This window comes from Bufo gargarizans, chromosome 9, assembly GCF_014858855.1.
Source record: "Bufo gargarizans isolate SCDJY-AF-19 chromosome 9, ASM1485885v1, whole genome shotgun sequence".
Classification (NCBI taxonomy): domain Eukaryota; kingdom Metazoa; phylum Chordata; class Amphibia; order Anura; family Bufonidae; genus Bufo; species Bufo gargarizans.
In genome coordinates this window covers 86646648-86673153 of record NC_058088.1, presented here as the reverse complement: position 1 = coordinate 86673153, position 26506 = coordinate 86646648, and the positions used below count along the sequence as shown (strand labels likewise).

Below are 26506 nucleotides of genomic sequence, written 5' to 3'. Positions count from 1 at the left end.
TTGTACTGTGCTTTAAGCCATGGTATTCCCATCTAAACTGCACACAGTAATTAGCCAATGAGTGGGTATTTATAGCATGACGCCAGAATTTTTGACACAGAACATCCAACTATGAACAGATCTAATTTAACATAATGGACCTAACAGGCAGTGGATGTTTTACTCTGATCAGTCAGCAGTATCTGGTGCTACCTGTACCAATTTACTAAAGCACTGAGTATACAAAGGGAGATGCATGATGCATGATTTGCACTAAAATATGTGCAAATCATTTATTAATTTATTATCTACATCATTTATTGGCTGTGGTAGGACAGTTCTGTGTTGGCAGATGTCTGGCATATTAGAAAAGTGGGGGGTCTTACACCTAGCGCCCACTGATAAGCTGTTTTGGGCAGTCATTGGCACAGAAAAGTCAGCCTATTGTTCCTTTTGGATGGTGCCTCTATCCATAAAATGGCTGCAAATGGAGGTGGTCACATCTTCACATGCCCGTTCAAGGGTTGCCAACTATCCAGAAATTTCTGGACAGTCTGTAAAAAAAGGCGTGCTCAGGAAAAAAGATAGATGTGTCCGTAATTTTTTTAAGGCTGGTGGTTCATGACTAGATTATTTTGGTTGCAATTTTCATCATTTTACAGCTCACAGTAAATGCTGGTGATGAGTTCTTATCAATATATTGAGCTAAAGAACTGGATTACTATAATCTTTCTCATTCATTATGGTTTTCCAATTTGTCCGTAACAAATGTTGGCTGTCCGTGATTTGGGGAAAAAAAAAGAAAAATTCTGGCTGGCAACCCTGGCCCTTTCAGCTGCATCCATTTTATGGACAATAGCTCAACCTGAATGGAACAGCGGGCTGGCCGAGCAGGAGGGACATGGCTTTATCAAGCAAATATCCCTAAAGTTGTAATTAAGATGTATAAGTGACATATTACCCAACATGAGATTCCCAGGTATAACCCTTTTTATTAGCTTTACCAATACTGATGTACTCAAAACACGCAGGTTGCAGAGTTGCATGACTGCGCTCCCCACCACCACCTGCGCACACCAAGATGTGAGCATGCATGTTCGTGGAAACATATCTGAAGGTTTTCATTTCATGAAGTTAGGCCTCATTCACACATGGATCACGGTCTGTGAAAACCTGTCCTGCTGAGTGCACGAACGCACGGCGTAATAGATCATACGAGTGTATTACTGTAGAGTGGCAGCGGCACGAAGCGCACAGCGTCATAGCAACCAATGACGCCGTGCGCTCGTGCACTCGGCAGGACAGGTTTTCACAGACCATGGTCCACGTATGTGTGGATGAGGCCTTATACGACTAACATTTGACAATACTGCATCCAGTTGTGGCCCACATTTATCATCCTCTTCTCGCATTATGTAATATTCTAACAAAGACTGAGACATCCAAGTATCCAACCAGCAGGTACAGCTATATAGAAGTGCCCCATTATTCAATAGTCTATCGGCAAAGCCACAATCCACTATTTTCGAGAACAAGCAGTTTTCTTGCTTTGATAAATGAAACATGATTGTGGTAATTAATCCTGCCATGGCTAAACTAAAGAAGAACAGTACTATACAAACTAAAGCATGAGACTCATCTGGATGAAAGTCAAAGCAGGTGTAAGCCAGCACATGGAAGGTGCCAAACAACTGCACTGGGCACGCTTCACAATGAGTTTCATTTAGGGAGTCCTAAAGGCAGACTACAATTCACACCTCCCTCCCCTTGACAGAAGTAAACATCTCAGTGCCTAGTCTGGACAGTGCCAAACATGTAAATGTGGTATTCAGCACCATTTCCAAAACCCACGGTCACAAAGAGCTCGATTTCTTACTCCACTCCATACTACAAGTTGTGCCTGAATTAGTTATTGTAGATGGCCAATAAGAAAAGTGATCGCAACAATACATGTGTCCAAGTCCACCGTCATCTATGTGTCTGAAGGTCGCAGATCACTTTTGGATGGATTATGCTTTTAATCTTATGCTATTTACTCCACTTATGTTGAGGAACTGCTCTTCCACAAATCTCTCAGGATGCATTTACATGTTGCAGAAAATTTTTATTTTAATACTTTTTCCAAAATTAACACAAAATCATAGCAAACCGGTTGCAGTGATTTTGTGGTAATCATGGCAAAAGAACCCTTGACTGCAACATATGACTGTACCTTAAGGGAATGGCTACGAGGTGACACTGGTCGTCACATGACAGCTGTCGCGGCCAGGAATGCAGGGGCATCGCAGTGTAGTGGTGACCCCATAGAAATGAATTGCGCCGCAGCACCGCGTAACCAGTGTCGTCGTGTAGCCGTACCTTTAGGCTGGACTCTCACGTTATAAAGCAGACCAATGCAGTTTTTTTATTGTTAATAATAATAATGGCCGTCTGATGTTTAGCTGAAAAACCAGGCAGCCATTAACAATCAAACTCCTTTTTGCAGCAGTTTGAAAACCAAGCCACTCAGAATGGCAGCGCAGATCAGAAATGCTGCACTGATTGCAGTAGACTGCATTATTTTATGAAAAAACACAGCAGTTTTTTTACACCATATTTTTTTTTCTTTAATGCTGTGTTCAGATGGCAAATTGATCGGCAGGAAATGATAAAATGCCCTACAAGCAATTTTTTTTGTAGTGGCAGTTTCCTTTTTTTACTCTTTTGGTGTTTTTTTTATTTATTGCAGCATACTGAGTTTGGCCTTTTATTTCACACATTTTCCTATAGAACTCTCTAAAAAAAATACTTACCAGAATTTCATGGTGTTTTTTAAAGGCAAAAAAAAAAAGTCAAGAAAGCGACATAGGGGGTCATTTATTATCGCTTTTTGAAATATTTATGTAGCAGATTTAGTCTCAAAGTTGTTCTGCTGTAAAATCTCTGACTTTTCCTCGCTCGCTCCACTTAATCTACGTCATGGGAGCTGGCGTAGATTAAAGCACGGCCGGCGGGAGCAGGCGCCAAAGTTATGTAGAGGGTTGGTGTCTCAAATCACCAGTCTTAATAAATGTCCCCCATAGTGTGGAAGCAGCCTCAGGAAGACTTTGAAATCTTATGCAGCCCCTCCCCCAACAACTACAGAAAAGCCCATCAGCTAACTAAAGTTTTTAGCAATAAGCACTGCATCAAAGCCAATGCCTTCTTAATTAATCCTAATTAATTGCTGTACAAGGAGATACCCAATAATCCTTAATAAGAGTGTAGCTTCCATATGACAATACACTTTTACTTTTTGATTTCCATTTTTGTAATTACTTAACGTTTTAGTAAACGAAAATGTAATTGAAATGGTATTACTGGTACTGGGCAATGGTGATTTCAGTTTTATTTTCTAACGTAATGCAGTGCTGGCATCTGATATTCATTCACCTTACTGAACCAGGTCAGGGTTCTAACTTGTACCTGTGTGTCTCATTCGCATTCCCATGGAATTCCAGCCCTGCACCCCTCCCCCTCCATTCAGCAAGATTATCTCTAAATACATTCCATGATGTCATAATTGATAGAAATCCTATATCTGGATTGCTTCAAAGGACCAGATAGAAACAGTTACAGGCCATGTCAGCATAACGAACAGGACATTTCTTGTACATCCTCACAGCACCATAGGGCTCTGCTCAAAAGTATTTCCTGCTCCAAAATATTTTGTATGAAAGTAAACTCATTAACAAGTTTAAAACTTTTATTTTATTTTATTTTGGGAGCAATATTACATAGTAACATTATAAGGCTGAAAACAAGACATCTGTCCATCCAGTTCGGCCTGTCATCCTGCAAGTTGGTCCAGGGGAAGGCAAAGAAAACCCCTGTGAGGTAGAAGCCAATTTTCCTCACTTTAGGGGTAAAAAATTCCTTCCCGACTCCAATCAGGCAATCAGAATAACTCCCTGGATCAACGATCCCTCTCTATCCTGTAATATTATTACACTCTAGAAATACATCCAGGCCCTCTTGGATTCCTTTATTGTACTCACCATCACCACCTCCTCAGGCAGAGAGTTCCATAGTCTCACTGCTCTTACCGTAAAGAATCCTCTTCTATGTTTGTGTACAAACCTTCTTTCCTCCAGACGCAGAGGATGTCTCCTCGTCACAGTCACAGTCCTGGGGATAAATAGCTGATGGGATAGATCTCTGTACTGACCCTTCATATATTTATACATAGTAATTAGATCTCCCCTTAGGTGTCTTTTTTCTAAACTGAATAACCCTAATTTTGATAATCTTTCAGCATACTGTAGTCCACCCATTCCAGTTATTACTTTAGTTGCCCTCCTCTGAACACTCTCCAGCTCTGCTATGTCTTTCTCGTGCACAGGAGCCCAGAACTGTACACAGTACTCCATGTGTGGTCTGACTAGTGATTTTAAAATACAATAGTAGCAGACCTATGGGCTTGTCACGTGCATATTCTTTGAATAAATCCTCTCACAAGGTAATATGATCTGCTGCCAGGACTCCTGGAGACACAACCTCTAAAGCAATATTTGACAACCCACATTCTAAGGCCTCATGCACACGACCGGTGTGTATTTTGCAGTCCGCAAAACACGAATGGCGTCCGTGTGCGTTCCGCAATTTGCAGAATGGCACAGACAGCCATGGATATAACTGCCTATTCTTGTCTGTAAAACGGACAAGAATAGGACAGGTTATATTTTTTTGCGTACCACGGAACGAAGCAACGAATGCGGACAACACACGGAGTGCTTGATAATGGATGTCGGGCGGCACTGCTATCGGGAGTGCTGTCCGCATCTTTTGCAGCCCCACTGAAGTAAATAGGTCCTCATCCAAGCTGCAAAAACTGCGGCGCGGATGCGGACCAAAACAACGGTCTTGTAAATGAGGCCTAAAGCCACTCCACCCGCCATCTTTCCTTTGTATGCTGGGACTTAGAAATGCTAGCTCCAGCTATTCTTCCCCACCTCCAAATCTCTATAGGCGTGTAGAAAGTTGAACATGTCATCGGTAAGCGTGCCACCTGCTGGGTTTTTGTGCATGTTGGGAAGCAAAACCAATAAAGGGGTTTTCTGGGATTTTCATATTGATGGCCTATCCTCAGAATAGGTCATCAATTGAGATCGTTGGATTCTGGCTCCTGACACCCCCAACGAACAATTCTATGATGAGGCCGCAGTGCTATTTGAGTGCTTAGTCCTCTTCATAGGCCATGTGATGTCACGTTCATCAGTCATATATATGCTGCTCAGTCAAGTGAATGGGGCTGAGCTGCGAAACCAAGCGCAGCCGCTATACAATGGACAGCGCTGTGCTCAGTAAGCTGTTAGGAGGCTGTGGTGTTCACCAGAGCTCCGGTAGGTGCCGTGGCTTCCTCAAACAGCTGATTGGTGGGGGTGCCAGGAGTTTTACCCCCACTGATCTCATATTAATGACCTATCCTGAGGATAGGCCATGAATATGAAAATTCAGGAAAAACCCTATAAATAAAACACAGGCAGAGAAAACAGCAGATGTTGTCCTTGAAACCACGTCTAAGCCTAAGGTTAAAGCTTCATGCACAAGACCCTGTGCTTTCTACATTTTTGAAAAAAGCACACTGACCCATTCATTTCTATGGGGCCAAACACGACATCCACATTTTTTGTGGATTAGTGTGGCCATTTATAGAACTTGTGTGGACCAAAACACGGACATGGTCGTGTGCATTAAGCCTTAGCCTAAGGGCTCATGCACACGATTGTGCCGTTTTCTTTTGCGGTCCACAAATTGCAGATCCGCAAAAAACAGATGCCGCCCGTGTGCCATTATAGAAATGCCTATTCTTGTCCGCAAAACGGACAAGAATAGGACATGCCTCAAAATTTTTGCGGGGCCACGGAACGGAGCAACAGATGCGGACAGCACACAGACCTGTATACGTAAAGCAAAAAACATTTGTGTGCATGAGCCCTAAGGGTACGACCACACGGCACAGTTGTGATCCATTCGGGTTGCAGCCAGCTGCGGTCAAGAACCACGCGGCCAATCTTGACCCCAGCTGGCTGTGACCCGAATGGATCACAACTGTGCCGTGTGGTCGTACCCTAAGACTAGACGTTTCAGTGTGATGTTATGTATATTCCTAGCAGAGAAATGACTGTTGCACCATACAGTAACTATATTCTGCAATATTTTGGACTATTAGCTCTATGAAACCAATGAGACAAGTATTGTTATTTTAAACATGCCGACTTCTCCTTTTCCCCCTTGATATACTATAGCACTGTTATCCCAAACATGTGCAGAAGATCACTCAGAGGTGTGAAAATAGAGTTTAAAAGCCGCTCTTCCTCGCAGTGTGACATTCACAGAGCCATGCTACCACATTAGGAAAACAGAAGTAAAGTTTCCTGGAGATTGAGCTCTTGAGTAATGCAGTGACTCTAAGCAGGAGCGTTACAGTATCTAACAGCTCTTGTCCTTTCACTGAAGAAATGCTGTGGGGCTCGCCACCAGGCTACATGGTGTAAAGCGACTGCATACGTTGTGATACAATGCTCTCTATGGGAGGAGACCAAGCTACTATGCACTTCCCTGATTCTCTACAAAGGCTGCTATTCCAACAGATCATTGAGGCCAAGGGATTCCTTTCAGCTGGCCGCTCACAAGTCTGGAATAGTGTCAGAGCGTTACCAGCCAATGCTGAAATACAAAGACAAACCTTCCTGTTCCTTTTGGCTCATCTGTACATAAATGAATCCATATTACAAGCGGTAATCTAACAATGACTACACGGATTCCCCATTACAAATAGATGAGGCTACATCCAAAATTCAGATTTCCGGTGGCTCAGTGGTTAGCACTGGTGCCTTGCAGCGCTGGGGTCCTATGTTTGAGGACACGTCTGCGTGGAGTTTTTATGTTCCGCCAGTGTTTGGTGGGACCCCGCCGATCAGATACTGATGATCTATACTGAGAAAGTGTCAGCATCACAATCTTTATAGAATTCAGAGGGTAAAATCTGATTCATTCTTGCTACGGAATTCACACCATTTGGAGAAGATTTTGCTGCTGAGGAATACCGGCATGTCTGATGCAGATTTTCTACTCATCACGAGTGATCGCACCTTAGACCCCATGTATGCAAAATATTTCACTACTACTCAAATAGCTTAAAACCACCTTTGGCGACTGATGTCAAATGCAATAATGGAGTTGGGTACAACACTGAGTATATTTCCACTATCTTTTTGTCATAATAACTTCTCTTTTGACTCATCCAACTTTTTAACCAATATATGCCAATTTTCTCTTCCTAGCAACATGTTCTGATTACAAGACAAGTTCTAATACAAGGAGGTAATGCAAACCATCGGCTCAACCTATAAACCGAACGGATGTGGGTGCTCGCCTCTCGGTCCACCCAGACCGCACGGTCAATAGAATTAGAGGGGCACTCCCTATAAGGGAACAGGAAACGGTAGTAAAGATTAATATTTAATCTAATATAAAAACATAGCATCAGACAGAATAAAAGACATCCATATGAAATAACAATTAAAATAGAAAATGTCTACAAAATCTATATATAAACACAAGTCCAAGGATCAGGGTCCTGAAGATCTCTAGATGGTGGTAGAGGTTCAAGAGTTCATAAGTGTGAACACTCCCCACAATAAAATCAGTCCCAGCAGGTGTAGATCCACCTGAATACGGCTCCGAATGGCAGTGTCTGCAGCGTCAAATAGCAGGTATAGCACACTCTCCAACTCCAACCTTCTAGTGTAGGAGGGCAAAGATTGCTTCCAATCCTAAGGAGAGTCTCTTTTCAAGTATTTCAAATACTTGAAAAGAGACTCTCCTTAGGATTGGAAGCAATCTTTGCCCTCCTACACTAGAAGGTTGGAGTTGGAGAGTGTGCTATACCTGCTTTATTTCCTTTAGAGGAAATACATACATACATACATACACTCAGCTTTATATATATGAGATGGAATGAACTAAAGGTTCCCAACAATTGCCTGATCTTCACTTATGCAAACACACCTGCTGTATGAGGAAAAGCGATCGCTTCTTCCCATAGAAAATCATTGTTCCTGGGCAGCATATCGCTGTTTAGACAGCACAATCTGCTGCACAGGAAAGACGAATTTGGTGCTGGCCGAAAGACAAGATCACCCCGATAAATGAACGTTTGCTCATTGATCGGGAGATCCCAGCACCCTTCACACAGGTCAACAGGTGTCTATGCAAACGCTCATACCAGATAACTGGCATGATTATCAAGACCTTTAGGGTGAGACCTACATGTCAAGGTTATGTAGCTGAGTACCACGTGGTCATAATGGCTGCAGAGGGCACTAATTAAACTAATGAGACTGCACTGTTTAGTCGGTCTGTATTGTTAATGGCCTTACAGTATTGAAGGTGCCATGTGGACAGTACAGGCAGACTAAACAGTGCAGTCTCATTCGTTTAATTAAAGCCCGCTGCAGCCCATAGAGCCACACGCAGCGAGGCCGCATCACAAGTGCCGCACAAATGCACCCTGTGGTCATACCTTTACCCTAAGATGTAAGTTGTATATTAAGGGTTGATCACACTCATTATACATGCAGAAGAGCGCAGTGGAAAATATTATAGACGAGCACCCGACAGTGCTCCTGATAAGGAAACCACAGCTGAGGGAATGGCTGAGAGGCATTCTAATATCAGAACAAGATCAGGACAAGTCTGAGCAGAACATGTGAAATAAGCGAGCAAACGAAGCCAAGATTGTCTCTATTATCCACTGGGAATTCACAAAACCAAGCACATAATCTGGGGCCCAGTTTTCCCACACAGTTTCATAAAAAAATAAAGTTTAGTCCTTTTTCATATACCGGAGAATTAATCTAATATGTTAAATACCTGTATTACTGCTTGCTCTGAAGGTCAAAAACACAGATGAAAAAACTGCTAATATACCTGCTTTCACATGGTCATAATAAGCATCCAAAGTCCATATCATGACCGCTTTCTATGGTTCTACTGACCTTGATCACATAGCAGCCTATGGAAATCTATGATTGGTTTAGAACCGTAATAAGGCTGAGTTCAGACAAGTGTGTTCGGTCCATGACACACAGTCTGTGTGATGCCCGAATTTCCTGGACCATCCGCAGCATTGCTGACAGGAGCTGACTGATGTGAATTCCTGGCTAAGAGGGGGTGTACAGTCCCGCACTCACATGGGGCTTTTAGCACAGGACAACAGATCTGCAGTCGGGCTGGAATTCACAGCATCATAGATAACTATGAAGCAGTGAGTTTGGGTGAGCTGAGGCACAGTCAATCCGGGAAATGCAGCCGTCATGTGGATCATGTTTCATGGACTGAACACGGTAGTCTAAAACCAGCCTAATATGAACGCTAAGGGTACTTTCACACTTGCGGCAGAGGATTCCGTCAAGCAGTTCCGTTGCCGGAAATGCCTGCCGAATCCGGCAATCTGGACGCAAACGGATGGCATTTGTCAGACGGATCTGGATGCACTTGGAACCAAACCTGAGTTCAGGAAATGTTTTTTTACAGTATAAATCAATTTCTGAAGATATTAGGCAAAGTCTCACGAGACTTCGCAAAGTAATAACTTCGGCTCATCGGAGCTAATACAGTATTGAAATAAAGTTTTATGAGAATCGACTTTGGATGTTTCAACTGAAATCTATTCGCTCATCCCTAATGGCTAGCTTTAGTTCCGCTGACAGCGACATTACCTGCGCTACATCTTCTGTATAACAATTGCGCATCCTAAATATCTGTGACATTCAGTGTAATTTTTTCTTGGCTGCTGCAGACAGTGACATTACCTGCACTACATCTCCTGTATAATGTTTGCGCATCCTAAATATCTGTGACATTCAGTGTAATTTTTTCTTAGCCTCTGGTGACAGTGACATTACCTGCACTACATCTCCTGTATAACGTTTGCGCATCCTAAATATCTGTGACATTCAGTCTAATTTATTGGCACATACACTTATAAAACCTGCGCTACTGTAGGCGTGACATACTTGCAAGCATATAGATACCATTTAATATGATCAAGGCGAGCAGTAAGGGATGGGGAAGTGGGCGTGCTGCTGATGCTGCACGCAGAGGCCGTTGCCCTGGGCGCGGTGAAACTGTGCCTGCTGCCAAAGCGCAAGAAACACACTCATCCACGATACCTAGCTCCATGTCCCAGTTTGCAGGGAGGCGCAGGACACCACTCTCGAAGTCATACAAGTGCGACCAGGTGGTCGGTTGGAATGCAGCAGATAATGCTTCCAGTCGGTTAAGCACCAACCTGTCTTCCACAAAGTCCAGTCTCAGTAGCCAAGAGTCTGGTCAACAGAATCCTCACCCTGATCCTCTTTCCTTCCACCATGGAGAGTCCTGGCAAACAAGTGATCCCACACTCGGATATGCCAAGGAGCTCTTTTCAGCACCATTTCTTGACTTGGGCCTCTCCCCAAGCCTGCTTGAAGAGGGACATAAGGAGATCTTGTGCACTGATTCCCAAACTCTTGAGCAGCCACAGTCAGAAGAAGGTGACGGTGGGGAACGGCAATTAGTGTTTCACAAGGTGGATGATGATGATGAGACACAGTTGCCAATAAGTCAACGGCAATTAGTGTCTCAAGAGGTTGATGATGAGGATGAGACACAGTTGTCAATAAGTGAGGTTCTTGTTAGGTCAACAGGTTTTGTGCGTATTATTGTCAGTCTGTAAAAGTGGCGTACTACTCGGACAACATCGTTCCCAGCAGCGACCTGGGAGTCCAAGATGCATCCAGACATCCTCCCCATGCTGTTCCCAAACCATTTCAGTGATGTTATCATCAATTTCTGACCTTTTCCTGTCAACCAGACACCCTCCCCTCTCCAGAGCAGGGGGTGCATGGTTTAATGCTCTGGTTCTCCCATTGACTTTCATTGTGCATCCCGAGGTGTTTTACTCGAACACCCGAGCACTTTGGTGTAATATACATGCCTAGCTCTAATAAACTAGCAAATAAAATAAAATATGACGGTTACACTTTAACAACATTTATAACCTGTCCCCCTATCCTCCGGTGAGCGCTGCAGCCCCTTGCAAGCTGTGCTTAATTTGCAGCTCGGGCCCATTCATTGAGATTCCCTTAGGCCAGTGATGTCGAACCTTTTAGAGGCCGAGTGCCCAAACTGCAACCCAAAACCCACTTATTTATCGTAAAGTGCCAACACGGCAATTTAACCTGAATACTATAGTTCAATATAGTATATATTCCATGTACTTTATCATTTAGCTATTAAAGCCTGCCTACATTCAGTGCCCGGCCTGTGCTGTTCATAGTGCGCCCTGCGCTGATGAATGGCAGGAAAAGTCTAAGGCATATTGGTACACCATAGACTTTTTTCACAGTGCGGGTGCCCACAGAGAGGGCTCTGAGTGCCGCCTCTGGCACCCGTGCCATAGGTTCGCCATCACTGCCCTAGGCCATGTGACTGACTTATGGTGACGTCACTGGCCTAGGAAGAGGCCACGGCGCTCTGTCTCTTCAAACAGCTGATAGGTGGGGCTGCTGGGAGTCAGACCTCACCTATCAGATATTGATGACCTATCCTAAGGATAGGCCATAAATATAAAATTTTTGGACAAACCTTTTAATTGTGGCAAAGGTACACGGGGCTTCTTAAAAGCCACAGTTTGACAAGATCTTGAGTCCCTGACACCACTGAACTGAATGTGCAGATCTTGTGCAGGTGTAGAGCCAGAACATAATGTTTTAGGGGGTGAAAAGTTTGAAATGTGAAAATGTGGTTAAAATATTGGTCATAGCTTAAAAGGAGAACACAGAAAGGTTTTGTGTCACTGTGCAGTCATCTGCTATGATCTGTTTCCAAATGCAGCTTGTGGTCAAATGTAACCACAGAACAGCATATTAAACTTATCCTCTGGGACCAAAGCAAATCATTACCAGACTGCTCGATGTAATCTTAGTTCTCAGGCTGTTCTCTTGCTTTTGACATTTACACGGAAGAACAGGTGAATTTCATAACAGGCTAAAGCAAAGGAAAGGAAGCATTAACGTGACGCCTGCCAATAAATAATACAGTAATAATAATAAAGTCCCAGGAGATACATGGACAACGTTAAAACATTGTCAAAGACACATCTAATATATGTATTTATTTTTAGGCTTCCCTTTAACCACTGCTGTAAAAAGACGCATGAGTATAGCAACTCTATCGAGAAAAAATAGTCCATTTTTTTAGGCTAGAGCTGTAGGGGGACCTAAATTATAACACAAGGATTTCAAACAAGACAGTGGCACACATTTACTAAAGAGATCCAGACATCTAGACAATAAGCGGCTGAATCCTGGCATATTTGCCAGGTAGCGGCCAGATTTCAGCCGTATCCCATTCTAGTCATTGGGCCCAGCGTGCATTCCAGTAACATTTGGCATTGCCGGATCCAGACAGCCCCAGCAGAACTACTGCAGCAGTGTGAAACCGGCCTTAGCTTTTAATCACTAAGAAGAACCACCCACATGACTTCTGAGACTAGAACGAGCAGAGATTAAAAAGGATGAGTTACAAAATCTTCTGAAAAACATACATGCACTTTTATTTCCTCATGATATCATGTGGTTGGATCTGATCCCTACTATTAATTACATGGACTGTCAATTAACAGAGGGCATCTTAATTCTACAAGCTTCAAACCTGTTGATTCCCACAGATGAACCCTTAAAGGGAACCTGTCACCTGGATTTTGGGTATAGAGCTGAGGACATGGGCTGCTAGATTGCTGCTAGCACATCCGCAATATCCAGTCCCCATAGCTTTGTGTGCTTTTATTGTGCCAAAAACACAATTTTAAAGACATGTAAATGAACCTTAGATGAGTCCCGTCTCCTCCATGTTTCAGAGATGAGTCCAGCGTTCTCTGACTCTGAGCCCTGCCATGCCCACTGTGAAGGAGCCCAGCACCGCCCCGCATCCTCCGAATCTCCTCCTTGCTCCGCGACATCACAAAGCTAGAGCGTCGTAATCTTGCGATGTGCGAGCTAGCTCATGTGCAGTTCATCCCCTGAGGCCAGCATAAGGAAGGAACACTATGCCGACACTGCGCATGTGCTAGCTTGCGCATCGCAAGATTACGGCGCTCTAGCTTTGTGATGTCAGGGAACAAGGAGGAGATTCGGAGGATGCGGGGCGGTGCTGGGCTCAGAGTCAAAGAACGCTGGGCTCATCTCTCAAGCATGGAGGAGACAGGACTCATCTTTGCCTTATTTGCTTATATATAAAATCGTATTTTTTTTTACACAATAAAAGCGAGAGATATGGGGACTGGATATTGCGGATGTGCTAGCGGAGATCTAGCAGCCCATGTCCGCAGCTCTATAGGCAAAATCCAGGTGACAGGTTCCCTTTAAAAAAGGTCTCCATTCCTGAAAATTTCCCTACTGCCTAAACCAAGCTTGGTGTAGAGGTGGGTAAAGCCTTCTATAATTCCTGTCCAGTGCTGTAATTCGGCTCAAAATGGTCTCTGCTCTTCAAAGAGTCTTTGAGAAGGTTGAAGTTGCCCTCACTATTGTAAATGTAACAGCAAGTCTTGTTGCAGAGTTCTGGGGAACCCCGATCAAGGCTGAAGGAGCGCTAGGATGACTGGAAACCATGGTTGGTAAAAACTGCTCTAATCAAATCAAAATTGGCCATCTTGAGCAGCATATGCCAACCACATGGTCCACATCTAGAGAGGGTTAGATATGGAGATTAGATGAAATCACAAGCATAGCTACGTCATACTGTGCTTGATTAAGCCTAACCAAGTTAGAGCCAAGGGTTGTTAACGGCTTATTCAAATAGATAATGAGGCTGTAGATATTTCCATTCCACATTTACACCTGTTCCATGAAAATCAAGTTAATTGTTGTAATTTAATAAATAATTCTTCAGCGTGACGGTGGGAACAAGTGTGTTGCATACTTGCATGGAGAAGTATAGATTATTTGCCAAAATCAAACTAGAGCATGGTTGAACGTCTCCCATTTTAGAGCCCTCTGCTGTACAATAGCAATTTTACCACGCCCGTTTAAAGTGCAAAGCCATGTGCACGGAGTCCGTACAAGGGTATCTGGATTCCCTATGGTTCTGTATTACAGCAAAAGGCCCTCCTTGTGCCGCCATACAATGTCTTGGTGCATCATCATACTTCCTTAATTCATCTTCTTACGGAACAAGTCACAACAGATTCCATGTTAGGCCAGGACTACATGGAGATGTGTATTGCTACTGACTGATTTTAAAGGGGTTGTCCAGGCCACAGATATTGAAGACCTACCAATGCGAAGGTACTGTTGTGCTGCTCTATATGATATATTGTTTCTATCCTCAGTATAGGTCATCAGTATCAGATCGGTGGGGGTCAGACACACAGCACCACCATAGATCAACTGTTTTGGCAGTCACGGCTCTGGAAACAGTTGATCGGTGGGGGTGTTGGACCCCCACAAAACTGAGATTATTTTTCTTATCCTGAGGATTGGTCACCAATATCTGTAGCCTGAATAAACCCTTTAACTATGAAGCTATACCTGTAGTACAAAGAGTTGCAAGCAATGATGTTGATGAAGCTGAGCTATTGATGTAGCTTCTGAGCCCAAATAGTAGTGAGGATTGGGATCCCTTCATCTGTTTTTTAAACCAATTATTATACTGATGTATTGGGATTCCCTCCTTCTATTCCACGTGTAGGGTCATTTTTTAAATCCCCTAGTTTATATGGGGTACCCTTGTGGATCTCTATTATTGGCTCTTTTTTTTCACTGTGCCAGTCCAGCCTCAGGTGCATGCACTTACCTACACACCTTTCCTCTTTTCTTCCCCTGATACATAGGGGTTCCTATTGGCTTTGGCTGCAGTGAAATTCCTTTTATACCTGGTTGTGGATCGTCTAATCACTGGGACCCTGTGTGGGGTGTTCCACATGTATGGTGCACAACATCCGCCCCGTGGCAGTAACAGGTGGGTAGTGACTTATATTTATTATACATAGTCCACCCCTGACGCTCAAGACCTATCCATTAAAGTCCACTGAGCGCAGTTCACGTTGATTCTGCCACCTATAGGGGTCTTCTTATGGGGTTTTGATTTCCTTTCCTCCTCTTTTTCTTTCTTTTAGTGCATATCAATTAAAGTTGCAGTTTTTAGCGTCTCTATTTTATTCCGTGATTTATCTCATCACAGAGACATGATACCTTCTCAATAATAACTGTCTGTGAGTGCTACAAAAAGCCTTCATGTAGCCCAACCCCACAGCGGAAAAAAACTCGGAGGGGGGCATTTATCAAGGATATTATGCCCCTATTATCTCTCAATATTTGTGACTTTTGGCTCTTCAAACCATTTTTCTAAAGTGACGAGAAAAGGGAAAGTGGCGAGGACGAGGAGTGGCGGCAAAGCAGGCTCGGCACAATTATCTTTATTCACGCCAGTTTTCTGGTGTGACTAAAGACAGAAATCTATGGCAGCTAGGAGCCTGGCGTAAATTTTCGTCCATCATCCTCTGCATTTTTCTGAAAATGGGGTGTAGCTGGCGAGTGGCAGGTCGGCCTGACATTTTTTTTTCTTTTACCCCAGTTTTCCGATCTGGTGTAGATTTCAGTGTAGACGCCTAATTTAGGATTCGGTGTGTGCGCCTTGTCTTCAACGGTGCAGGGGAAATCATAGACTGGCGTAAATTGCCAGTCTACGATAAAGTCCCCCCCCTGTTTATATCTAGACATTCGGTTTGTGAACAAATGAGTTTCAAGATTATGTCCGAAACAGGCAAGTTTTTTCTGACTTTTTCCAACTGTCTTAGGCACTCAACCATATCAGACATCAGAGGAATGAAGCACTCTAAAGACTTCTGAAGCACCATATCCACCCACATATACTTAAATGGAGGGGTTGTAGACATACCAGTCGTGCCTCATCAGGGCATGAAAGAAACTATGATAAAATGAGTTAGACTGGACATCTTAGGACATTGCAGGGCAATATGTACTACACCAAAAGTCAACACACAAACTAAAACAAAACTGCTAAAACATCAAAGCTGAGGTTTTTACATATAAAATAAGGTGTTGAAATACATAAAGCTGCAACCATAAAATACAATGCATATTGATTAATTCCAATTGCTTACAGTACATGCTACAGATTTGAATTGTTTCTAGTGCATTAGTAACAGATGTGACACTGCAGTCAATGGGGTTTTATGAAATTCCATATACTGTACACAGTAAGGTTGAAAACTGCTAGGTTTTTAGATCATATTGGGGGGGGGGATGCATCAAGCCCTGCACTTTTGGGGCTCATTAGCTCAAACATTTTGTGAAGTTTTGCACTGTTATACCCCTCACTCCAGGAAAATGAGCATGGCTAGTTTGTCTAGCTGATATATGCCAGGTTTTCAAAAAGTTTTAAAATTTGTCACAATGTTAAGACGGGGTTACAGCTGATTGTCGGGAAGGAAGTCCTTCATAACAGTCGGCTGCTCGCTCAGTGAAGAAGATCGCTGTATTTACATGCAGCGATCTCCTTCACAGTGTGAGGACGAGGGATCGTTATTGCGATCATTCGTCCCCATACAGAATCATTGTTTCTGCGCAGCAGATTGCCGTTTAGACAGCACGATCTGCTGCCCAGAAACAATTATTTACGTGCCTCCATGAACGACAGGATCAACCGATGAATGAGTGTTTCACTCGTTCCTCAGGTGATTGGCGGCACATTTAGACGTGTAGAGTGTAGGCAACGAGCGTTCGCAGGAATGTTCGTTCCCAATAATCTGCCCAAAAATCGGGCCATGTAAATCCACCTTTACTTCCGTAAACAGTGGCATAGAAAGCGGAGTATCATCTGAAGGCAACAGTGCTAAACTTTCAGATGCGCTAAATTTATCAAACATTGTGGGACAGCTCATAAATTTGGCACAAATTAAAACAATGCAGAATGCAAAACTGACTGGAAAATTAAAACTGTGACACGCTCCTTTTGGTCATGCGTTTTGTCAAGGTTTTCACACTGCCCTAATGGTGCTGCTTTTTTGGGCGCCATGACCTAGCATATACAAAGACCATAAGGCTACGGCTACATGGCCATTTTGGGCACGACGTGTGTTGTGCTCAAGTTTCGCTGTGTTGTGCTCAAGGGCAGAAACGGGAATGAATGGATTTGCAGTGTGACACATTCGCTGGGACTGCAACACAAAACTGCAAAAAATCCATCAGCGAGGGTACTTTCACACAAGCGAGTTTTCCGCGCGGGTGCGATGCATGACGTGACACATAACACCCGCACTGAATCCTGACCCATTAATTTCAATGGGTCTGTGTACATGAGCATTTTTTTTACGCATCAGTTCAGCGTTTTTCACGCAGCCCTGTCCCCATAGAAGTGAATGGGGCGGCATGAAAAACGCATTGCAAGCAAGTACAGATACAATGCGTTTTTCATTGATGGTTGCTAAGAGATGTTATTTGTAAACCTTGCACCCACGCGGAAAAAAATGAACAACTGAAGTGCAATCGCAGACAAAACTGACTGAACTTGCTTGCCAAGTGGTGCGAGTTTTCCTGAACGCACCCTGAACGCATCCGGACCTAATACATCACGCTCGTGTGAAAGAGGCCTGATCCTTTTGTGATTTGCGTGCTGTTTTCGCAGCAATCATGCGAGCTGCACTGCGACCTCATTCATTCCTATGGCTGCCCTGCTACATGTGCTGTGCCCAAAATCACTGTGTCGCAAACCATACTGACACATTGAAATGGCTTACAGTCATGGAATCACTGAAAATAGAAACAGTAATAGTAAAATCATGTTATAATTTCAATGATTGTGGAAACTAAGAAGACATGCTGGTTGTTCTGGGCAGAGAAACCAAGACAGACGCAAACGTGATGATAGGGGATGGCGGGGAAGAAGATGCAGACAGAGATGACCAGGCAGCCACTGGCTGGGATAAAAAAAGAAGTACAGATATAGAAAGAGACATACAAAGTCTGCATGTCTGGAAGGTAACACGTGCATATAGACATGGGAAACGTGTCTGATGGGACAGCTATAAGAGCTGCGGTATACAGGTGCAGACAGGTACTAACAAAAGCCAGTCTGAATATGCAGGTCAGTGACGGCCCTAGGGTTACAAGTTGAATGGTGACGTCATGGTTACTCACCTTACATCAATTCATAAATAATAGGGAAATAAATAAATAAATTTATGTGACGGCCGAAGTAATGCCAGAACAGTTTTATGTTAGTGTCGCCTCCTAGGGGCTGGCTACAGTACTAATATTTGCAACCAACACCACCTGTAAGAAGAAACCACCCCCCTTATGGCGGAGGCCACAGGATAGGTGCAGTGGGAGGGATTTGTTCTTAGTGTTGCAGTTTTATTCTTTTGTCCATTTTGTCATTTTTATTTTGTGCTATATTCGTTAACAGTGTTTTTTGTCTGTTAAATGGGTCGTACTTGTGAATTATGCATTAAAGGTATTAACATAGTTAAATGTGGCCAAGATTGTGAAGATCTGTAGTATTTTATTAAGGTATTCTGTGCGAGCAACTGCTCCATGTGATGGTGTAAGCGGTGACTGTGCAATACGGTGCACCACGGGGATGCCGATGTGCAACACAGTGCACCACAGGTCTTTCTGCTAACAGGATTTGAAATCATTTATATTCCACCTTGGAGCTGGCATACTTTTAGAAAACTCTACATGGCAAAAAAGACACATCTATCATGCGCACTTCGTATGACACAGCACACTAATATATAGCATGCAAGGGGAAAGAATGGCGCAATGGCTGATGGATTCTAAGTGTTATCCTCCCTCTGCCCCAATACAGCCAACATGTCTGGCGGTTACCTTTACGGCCACATTCACAGCTATTTATTTCCGTTGCTCTGCTCCATTAGATGAGCAAACAACGACAATGATAGAGGCGCGAGATTCGGCAAATAACTGAAACCAACGTAGCCCAATAGACCCTACTGACTATAATGTTGGAGGTCCAGCTGTTCACTTTATAGCATAGAAACATAGAATGTGTCGGCAGATAAGAACCATTTGGCCCATCTAGTCTGCCCAATATACTGAATACTACGGATAGCCCCTGGCCCTATCTTATATGAAGGATGGCCTTATGCCTATCCCATGCATGCTTAAACACCTTCACTGTATTTGCAGCTACCACTTCTGCCTCAAACAGAGCCTTCAATGCAGATGTGAACGAACCATTATTTGTAAAATGTTTACTTGCTTTTAATTACTTTTATGATATTTATTGTATTTATTCATAATCTAAAAATTTTATTTTTCTTAAAGAGGGTTATCCAAGACTAAACTTTATTAACAGACTGCTTCAGAGAGGCTGGTTCATACTCACCCAGGCCTCCCCTTCCAGCTGCATCACTCCACAGCCGGTCCCGTACCATCCTGCTGACAGGCATCACATGACTACTGCAGCCAATCACTGGCTACAGTGGTGACCTGTCACCCATGTGGCACACGACCAAATGATTGGCTGCATGACTTCCGTCAAAAGAATGTTAATTCCTAGAGAGCCGGGACCTGCCGAGGAGGCCGTGGAGTGATGCAGCTGGAATCCAGTGGCGAGGACTAGGTAAGTATGAACACCACCACGGGTCCAGCCACTCCATGCAGTCTGTTAAAAAAGTTTAGCCTTGGATAACCCCTTTAATTTACCTGATATGCTCTCCCATTTTAACTGGTGTTTTCATAAAGTTGAGTAAAAAAACATTAATTTTAATTTCTTGAACGGGAGTAATTAAAGCTTCTTCCAATGAAAGATTATTTATAACCTGTATATTTTAATACTTGACTTTTCTTGCCTTCTTGCCAAGAACAATGTACCAGCATTGTTTCAACTTGCTTCTATGACTTCACCGCTCACAGTCCCCTAATATAACTCACCCTATACTTAGCTGTACTTTTAATACTTTTAACACTTTTATATAAAACGTCATTTGCCCGACAGGTAACGATTTGAAAACCACTAGACATACAGATGTAGCAGGGTTAACACACAAACTCTTAACGCAAATGTCTTAACTCATCGCGTTATCTTGAAACAAAAGCCATTATAAAGCAATTGAAGGTGTTTGCTTAACGCTTTTAGTTTAGATAACCCGTCTCAGAAAGCATGTGTGTTAACTCTACTACATCTGTACTAGAGTAATATCAGTGATCACAGGGTATGTAGACACAGATATCAGATTCTTGTCAGGGGATCACACCAATTTCAGCAAAATCCAGGTAGATTATCGTGTCTATTGGGACCAGCAGACACAACAGGGAAGCAGAGATCAGACAGGTCGGAATTCAACACTTCCTGTCCTATTGTATGCATTGTGCTAAGTGGTGCCAGGCGTATGGAGGGATAGCTGTCAGATGTCAGCCATAGGCTACAACTATACTGCTTTGGCCATGGATATGGCTGATGTATCACTGCAGGACAAACCACCACTGTCTCACTTCCTTGCGTTAATGTCACAGCCACATTGTTTTGTGCATTATGTGAGAGATGGTCGTCAATCTAAAGATGGTCACAAATTTAGAGGGAACCTGTTCTAAGGATTTAGGATGCCACTAACATATTAACCAAGATGGTGACAGGACCACAATGACATTCTTCTATATTCTGGTAGATTATGCACAATGCAGAAAAATAACTAAATGCTGTTTTTAGGCTACTTTCACACCTGCATTAGGTGCGGATCCGTCTGGGATCTGCACAGATGGATCCGCACCTATAAATGCATAAATGCAAACGATTGTATCCGTTCAGAACGGATCCGTCTGCATTATTCTGTCTCAAAAAAATCTAAGTCTAAGTCAAACGGATCCGTCCTGACTTACATTGAAAGTCAATGGGGGACGGATCCGTTTACAATTGCACCATATTGTGTCAATGTAAACGGATCCGTCCCCATTGACTTACTCTGTAAGTCAGGACGGATCCGTTTGGCTCCGCATCGCCATGAGGACACCAAAACGCTGCAAGCAGCGTTTTGGTGTCCGCCTCCAGAGCGGAATGGAGACGTAACGGAGGCAAACTGGTGCATTCTGAACGGATCATTATCCATTCAGAATGCATTAGGGCAAAACTGGTCTGTTTTGGGCCGCTTGTGAGAGCCTTGAAACGGATCTCACAGGCGGACCCAGAAACGGCAGTGTGAAAGTAGCCTTAGATGTAAGGAGTCAGAGGGTGGAGATGCTCCTCAGAAGAGTCACTCTGGAGGGTCCCCCTCCTGGCTTGATTGGCATCTCCAAATGCCAAATATGCCAGGACATCAATGAGAACCTATCACCATCCTGGATAAAGAGGTTCCCTTTAAGATTTTAGCTGCCTTTAAAATAGATTGAGCTAAAACAGCAATTCCACCCTACAATAATATCATTGAATTAGGAGATCTACTTGAGCAGACACGAGTGTGTGGGGAAATTATTATTTTTTAAGAGCTCTGTCTGACAATCTGGAATCTTATTAAATTAGAGATGTTAGGGTTATGGGTTGATGATGGGAAGAAGACAGGGCAAAATAAAGAAAACTGTGAGGCTGCGATCAAGTATGGCAGAAGGTCTACGGAGATATCTAACCGTGCAGATGTTGGGAAGTGGAGCGGTGCCTTTCTAGAACTGCGGGGACATGTGGACCCCTGTTCTTGAAAGCAATTTCTTTTGGCGCCAGTGGAAACATGCAGCTGTGGGACTGTGAACATAGCCCTTGTCAAGCTATGGAGCGGAGCATCTTTGTAGGGTCTTGTGGTTCTTGTTGGATTGTGGACCTGTGGTGCTCTGCACTCTTTGGCCTGACGTTCTGCACCTAGGCTGCTGTGAAACTCAATGCAGGTATCCTGAAATGTTATTTTTATTTTACAGACAAATTATTAAAGGGTTTTTCCAAGATTTTGACACTGATGACTTATCCTCAGGACAGGTCATCAGTATCCGATCGGTGTGGGTCTGACACCCGGGATGCCCTGTCTCTCAGCTATTTAAGAAGGCAGCGGCACTCTTGTGAGCTCCACTGCCTTCTCCCTGCTCACCGAGCACAGCGCCGTACACTGTATAGTGGCTGCGCTCGGTACCGCACTCAGCCCCATTCACTTCAATGGGGATGAGAGCGATATGTCATCAGTCTTAAAATCTCGGAAAACCCCTTTAAGACTAGAAGGATTCCTACTTGTAAGCTAAGAATCTTCTTAAAGTCTTTGAATAAGTTACTTGTATAAAGTCATAAGTAACTACTCAGACGTCTGAAGATACTATCAAGCTGAGACAATATTTCATGACTCTAGAAAATGTCTCTCAAAGTTAAAGGGGTTATCCAATTTCTAAAACAGCCCCCCCATGTGCCAGGCTCCTCACAGGTAATATACTTATTATATACTAAATATATATATGTAATATACTTCACCCACAATGCTAAAGAGGCTCGTCCCTGTCCCCGCCTGCCATTGGCTGCTCCCCCCGACACCGGATGTTTTCATCCGTGTACAGGGAGAAGCAGCAGGGTAATTAGGCGTATTTATCGGCGTATAACACGCACAGGCGTATAACACGCACCTTCATTTTAAGAGGGAAATTTCAGGAAAAAAATTTAAATTTCAAATAAAGAACTTTGAAGCAAAATAAGGGTAGCTCAGAACTTTTTTTTATTAATATTATTACCACTTATAAGGTAAATAATGTAAAAGGATGACACTTATGGGGCTCTGTGGATGACACTTATGTCATCCACAGATCCCCATAAGTGTCATCTACAGATCCCCCATCAGATGGATCAGTGTGGAGAGAGGAGGCGGGGACACTCATGGCGGGGCCCGGTGCAGTGACTCTACTCTAATACACCGGGCCCCGCAACTGTTAAACATTTAATCTGATCTCTATATCTAATTGTAGACGCGCTGTACGGTACTTACTGTAGTACCGGAGGTATAACATTAAGACGGCGCAGACCGGCATCTCCCTCGGTCATGCGCCGCCTGTCTCAGCTCCCTCCTGATGCGCCGCCTGCCCCAGCTCCCTCCTCATGCGCCGCCTGCCCCAGCTCCCTCCTCATGCGCCGCCTGCCTGCTTATCTCACTTTATGAATGAACAGGCAGGCGGCGCATGACAGAGTGAGCTGGGGCAGGCGCCGCATGACAGAGGGAGCTGGGACAGGCGGCGCATGAGGAGGGAGCTGCGGCAGGCGCTGCGCCGTCTTAATGTTGTACCTCCGGTATGTAAAAACATGGCTTCTTAACATTATATCGGCATATAACACGCATACATCATTTGCCCCCTATTTTCAGGGGGAAAAAGTGCGTGTTATACGCCGATAAATACGGTAATTATATTACCTATGAGGGGCCCGCCACCCGGCACATGGGGGGGCTGATTGAGAAATTGGATAACCCCTTTAAAGGGAACCTGTCCTGAAATGCAGTGCAATCGGCAGGCAGCATTGAATACAGCAGGAGGAGCTGAACAGCATGAGATATAATTTTGCAGGAAAAGATTCTGAAAAACTTGTAATTTTTGTATTTAAACCTCTTCTCTTTATGCACAGGAGATATTTGGGTGGCCCTACTCAGTGATTGATGGCTGTTCGTGTATGTTTAGTCATGCTGAGGTAGCTGTCAATCACTGAGTGGAGCCGCCCACATGACTCCTATGCATAAAGAGAAGAGGTTTAAACACATAAATTACAGGTTTTCCTGAATCTTTTTCTGCAGAACTATATATCAGTCTGCTCAACTCCTCCGGCTCTATAATGTACTGCTTGCAGCTTGTACTGCATTTCGTGGTGGCAGGATCCCTTCAAAGTAGGTGAAGCCCCTAAGCAAACATGTGAGCTGTGGAGGCAGGAACCCAGAAGTGCACCACCTGAGGTTAACCACAAGATGGGATTCAAAGGTTTATTTGCTGTCCCACGCTGTCAGGAACACTATACATGCGTTCAGGAGCAATCGTGCCTTGTATCAATGACAGCAATGGGGTAACACATCAGGAGAAAGAAAGGGACGAGTTATTTGAAAGTGTGTGGTCCACAACTATGTCCACCCCAACCCTTTACCATCAGAACTAGGGATGAGCCAAATTGTGTTTTCAAGCTTGGCGTACAAGGTTCAGGTTATCTAAGAATTCCGTTATAGATTCTGCTACCACGGACCATGACTTATGGTCCGAAATTCTTAGATACCCCGAACCTTGTACGCCAAACTTCAAAACAGAAGTTCACTCATCCCTAATCAGAACCATTTCAAATTCACAACATGTGCCAATTGGTCAGTGCGATGTGCACAATATATAAGTGCGTAACCATACATCTCATTACAAGGGCTCATGCACACGACCGTATGTATTATGCAGTCCGCAAAACACGGATCCACATAAAAAAAGGATGACATCCGTTTGTGTTGCATCCGTTTTTTTTTTTTGTGTGGATCCATTGTAACTAGGGATGAGCGAATCGACTCACTGTTAAAAAACCTTTTCCCGAACTCGAGTTCAGTTCCAAGTGGTACCTTGGAATTTCCGTTTTTTTTGCAGACCCATTGAAATGAATGGATTCGCATACGGTCTGCAAATAAAACGGAAAGGACATGGAAAGAAAATACGTTCATGTGCATGAGCCCCAATGCAAACTTATATCATTTGTGACTGTAGGTAAGTACTCTCCATCATTACATTTGTGCTAAATGGGACAAGTAGTCTACCTGCACACGTTGTGTATTTATGTGCAGAAAATCCGTACCAAAACTGCATAAAAAATGCCCATAAATCCTCACTCTTTATCATGGTTTTGGTGCGTTTTTTATGCATTTTTTAGCAACAGGTCAATTTCTGCATGGAAAAAATATGCAAAGTGTACAGGAGATTTGTTAAACCTCATTCACTTTCCACACAAAAATTCTAGTGGAAAACCCATGTCTGCGACGTGTGCAGGTAGCGCAAATGGGTATTTCAGAATAAAACTAATAATAATAGTGTCTGTAATAAATATAAAAATGCAAATGAGCGCATCTCTGCTATCTCCTACAACTATAAGGGCTCATGCACACGACTGTCAGCAAAAAAATGGATCCACAAAAAATATGGATGACGCCTGTGTGCATTCCGTATTTTGCGGAACGGAACAGCTGGCCCCTAATAGACCAGTCCTATACTTGTCTGTAATGCAGACAATAATAGGACATGTTCTTTCTTTTTTTTGCAGAATCTAAATGCAGGCGTATCCGAATTTCGCTCAACAGTAGAAGGAAATAGAGAAAGAAAACAGGGGCGCACAATAGGGTAGTATGTTCAACAATAAATATGTAATCAGCAATTGATGAGAATGGACACTCACCTAAATGGCTGTGCTAGAAATAGGCACCACCCTATCGTAGGCATATATCGCAAAAGACCTTCAGTCACCAGGTATGCAGCCGCAGAGGTATGTGCCCAATCTCACAAACAGATGCTTACGGACAGGAGGATTCTGCTTCAGCGCAAGAACTATTTTTTGGCAGAACGGACATATGGAAATGGGATGCACACTGAGTCATTTCCGTTTGGTTTTTTTTGCGGCCCTATTGAAGTGATCGGTTCCACCTACGGGCTGCAAAATAACCGGAAACGGACATGGACACAAAATACGTTCGTGTGCATGAGCCCTAATACCGAATACTAATACAATGTGACCTTCCTGTTACTGAACCCATTATCTGTCTATTATCTTTTAACCCTTTAAAGGAACCAGTGACCATCACCCTATATGAAGGCAGCCTAGCGCTCCACTTTGTCCATGCTACACAAGAACTGTAGTAAAATGAACAAAAATGGCAAGATCACATAAGATGCCATTTTGCTCCTGTCACTTTGCACTTACACCAAACAGTCCATGTGCTTCTCCCATGTATAGATGACGTCCCCTGCTGCAGACATCTAGTATCAGTATAGAGATTTAGTTACGGTTGCACATCAGGGCGTGTTTTTTTTTCTTCTTTTGTCAATTTTTTGGTATCTCCCGGACCCCAGACCATAAATTTTTCATCGATGACCGCTTCGCCATCATCAGATGTCATTGACTAACACTGAATGACAGTCCACCGCCTCCGTGATAGCTGTCATGCAGGGACTGGGAAACTTCATGGTCCATACATCCTGCCTATAAGGAAACTATCAGTATTGCTACCATTAACCCTTTCACTGATGATGAATATGACATTATTTGCACAGGTACTGGTTAACTCTTGAAAACCCAAACCCATGTGTGGTCAGTGGCGTCCTATAGCAATGCCATACAGTGCATGCCCCGCCGAGGAGGACACTACAGTGGGAAAGGAACTCACCGCTTGCACCAAGTCCGCAGCAAAGCAGGCAGCAAGAAGCAGCAGCAGCAGGCAAATTCTGCAAGAGAAGCACAAGGCAGGATTATGACACCTGGGTCCCACGGACATGTTGGCACCCACAGAAAGTAACCGCAG

General features: G+C 43.6%; 1 protein-coding gene across 5 annotated transcripts in view; it reads right to left on the bottom strand.

Annotated features, from left to right (window-relative positions):
• COL4A6 (collagen type IV alpha 6 chain) overlaps positions 1 to 26506 on the bottom strand; it is a 233904-nt gene that overhangs the window by 207055 nt on the left and 343 nt on the right. For all 5 annotated transcript variants that reach the window (XM_044268451.1, XM_044268454.1, XM_044268455.1 and 2 more), the window contains one exon: positions 26372 to 26429. In XM_044268451.1, coding sequence (XP_044124386.1) covers positions 26372 to 26429 — 58 coding nt within the window. The remainder of the gene's footprint in view (positions 1 to 26371; positions 26430 to 26506) is intronic.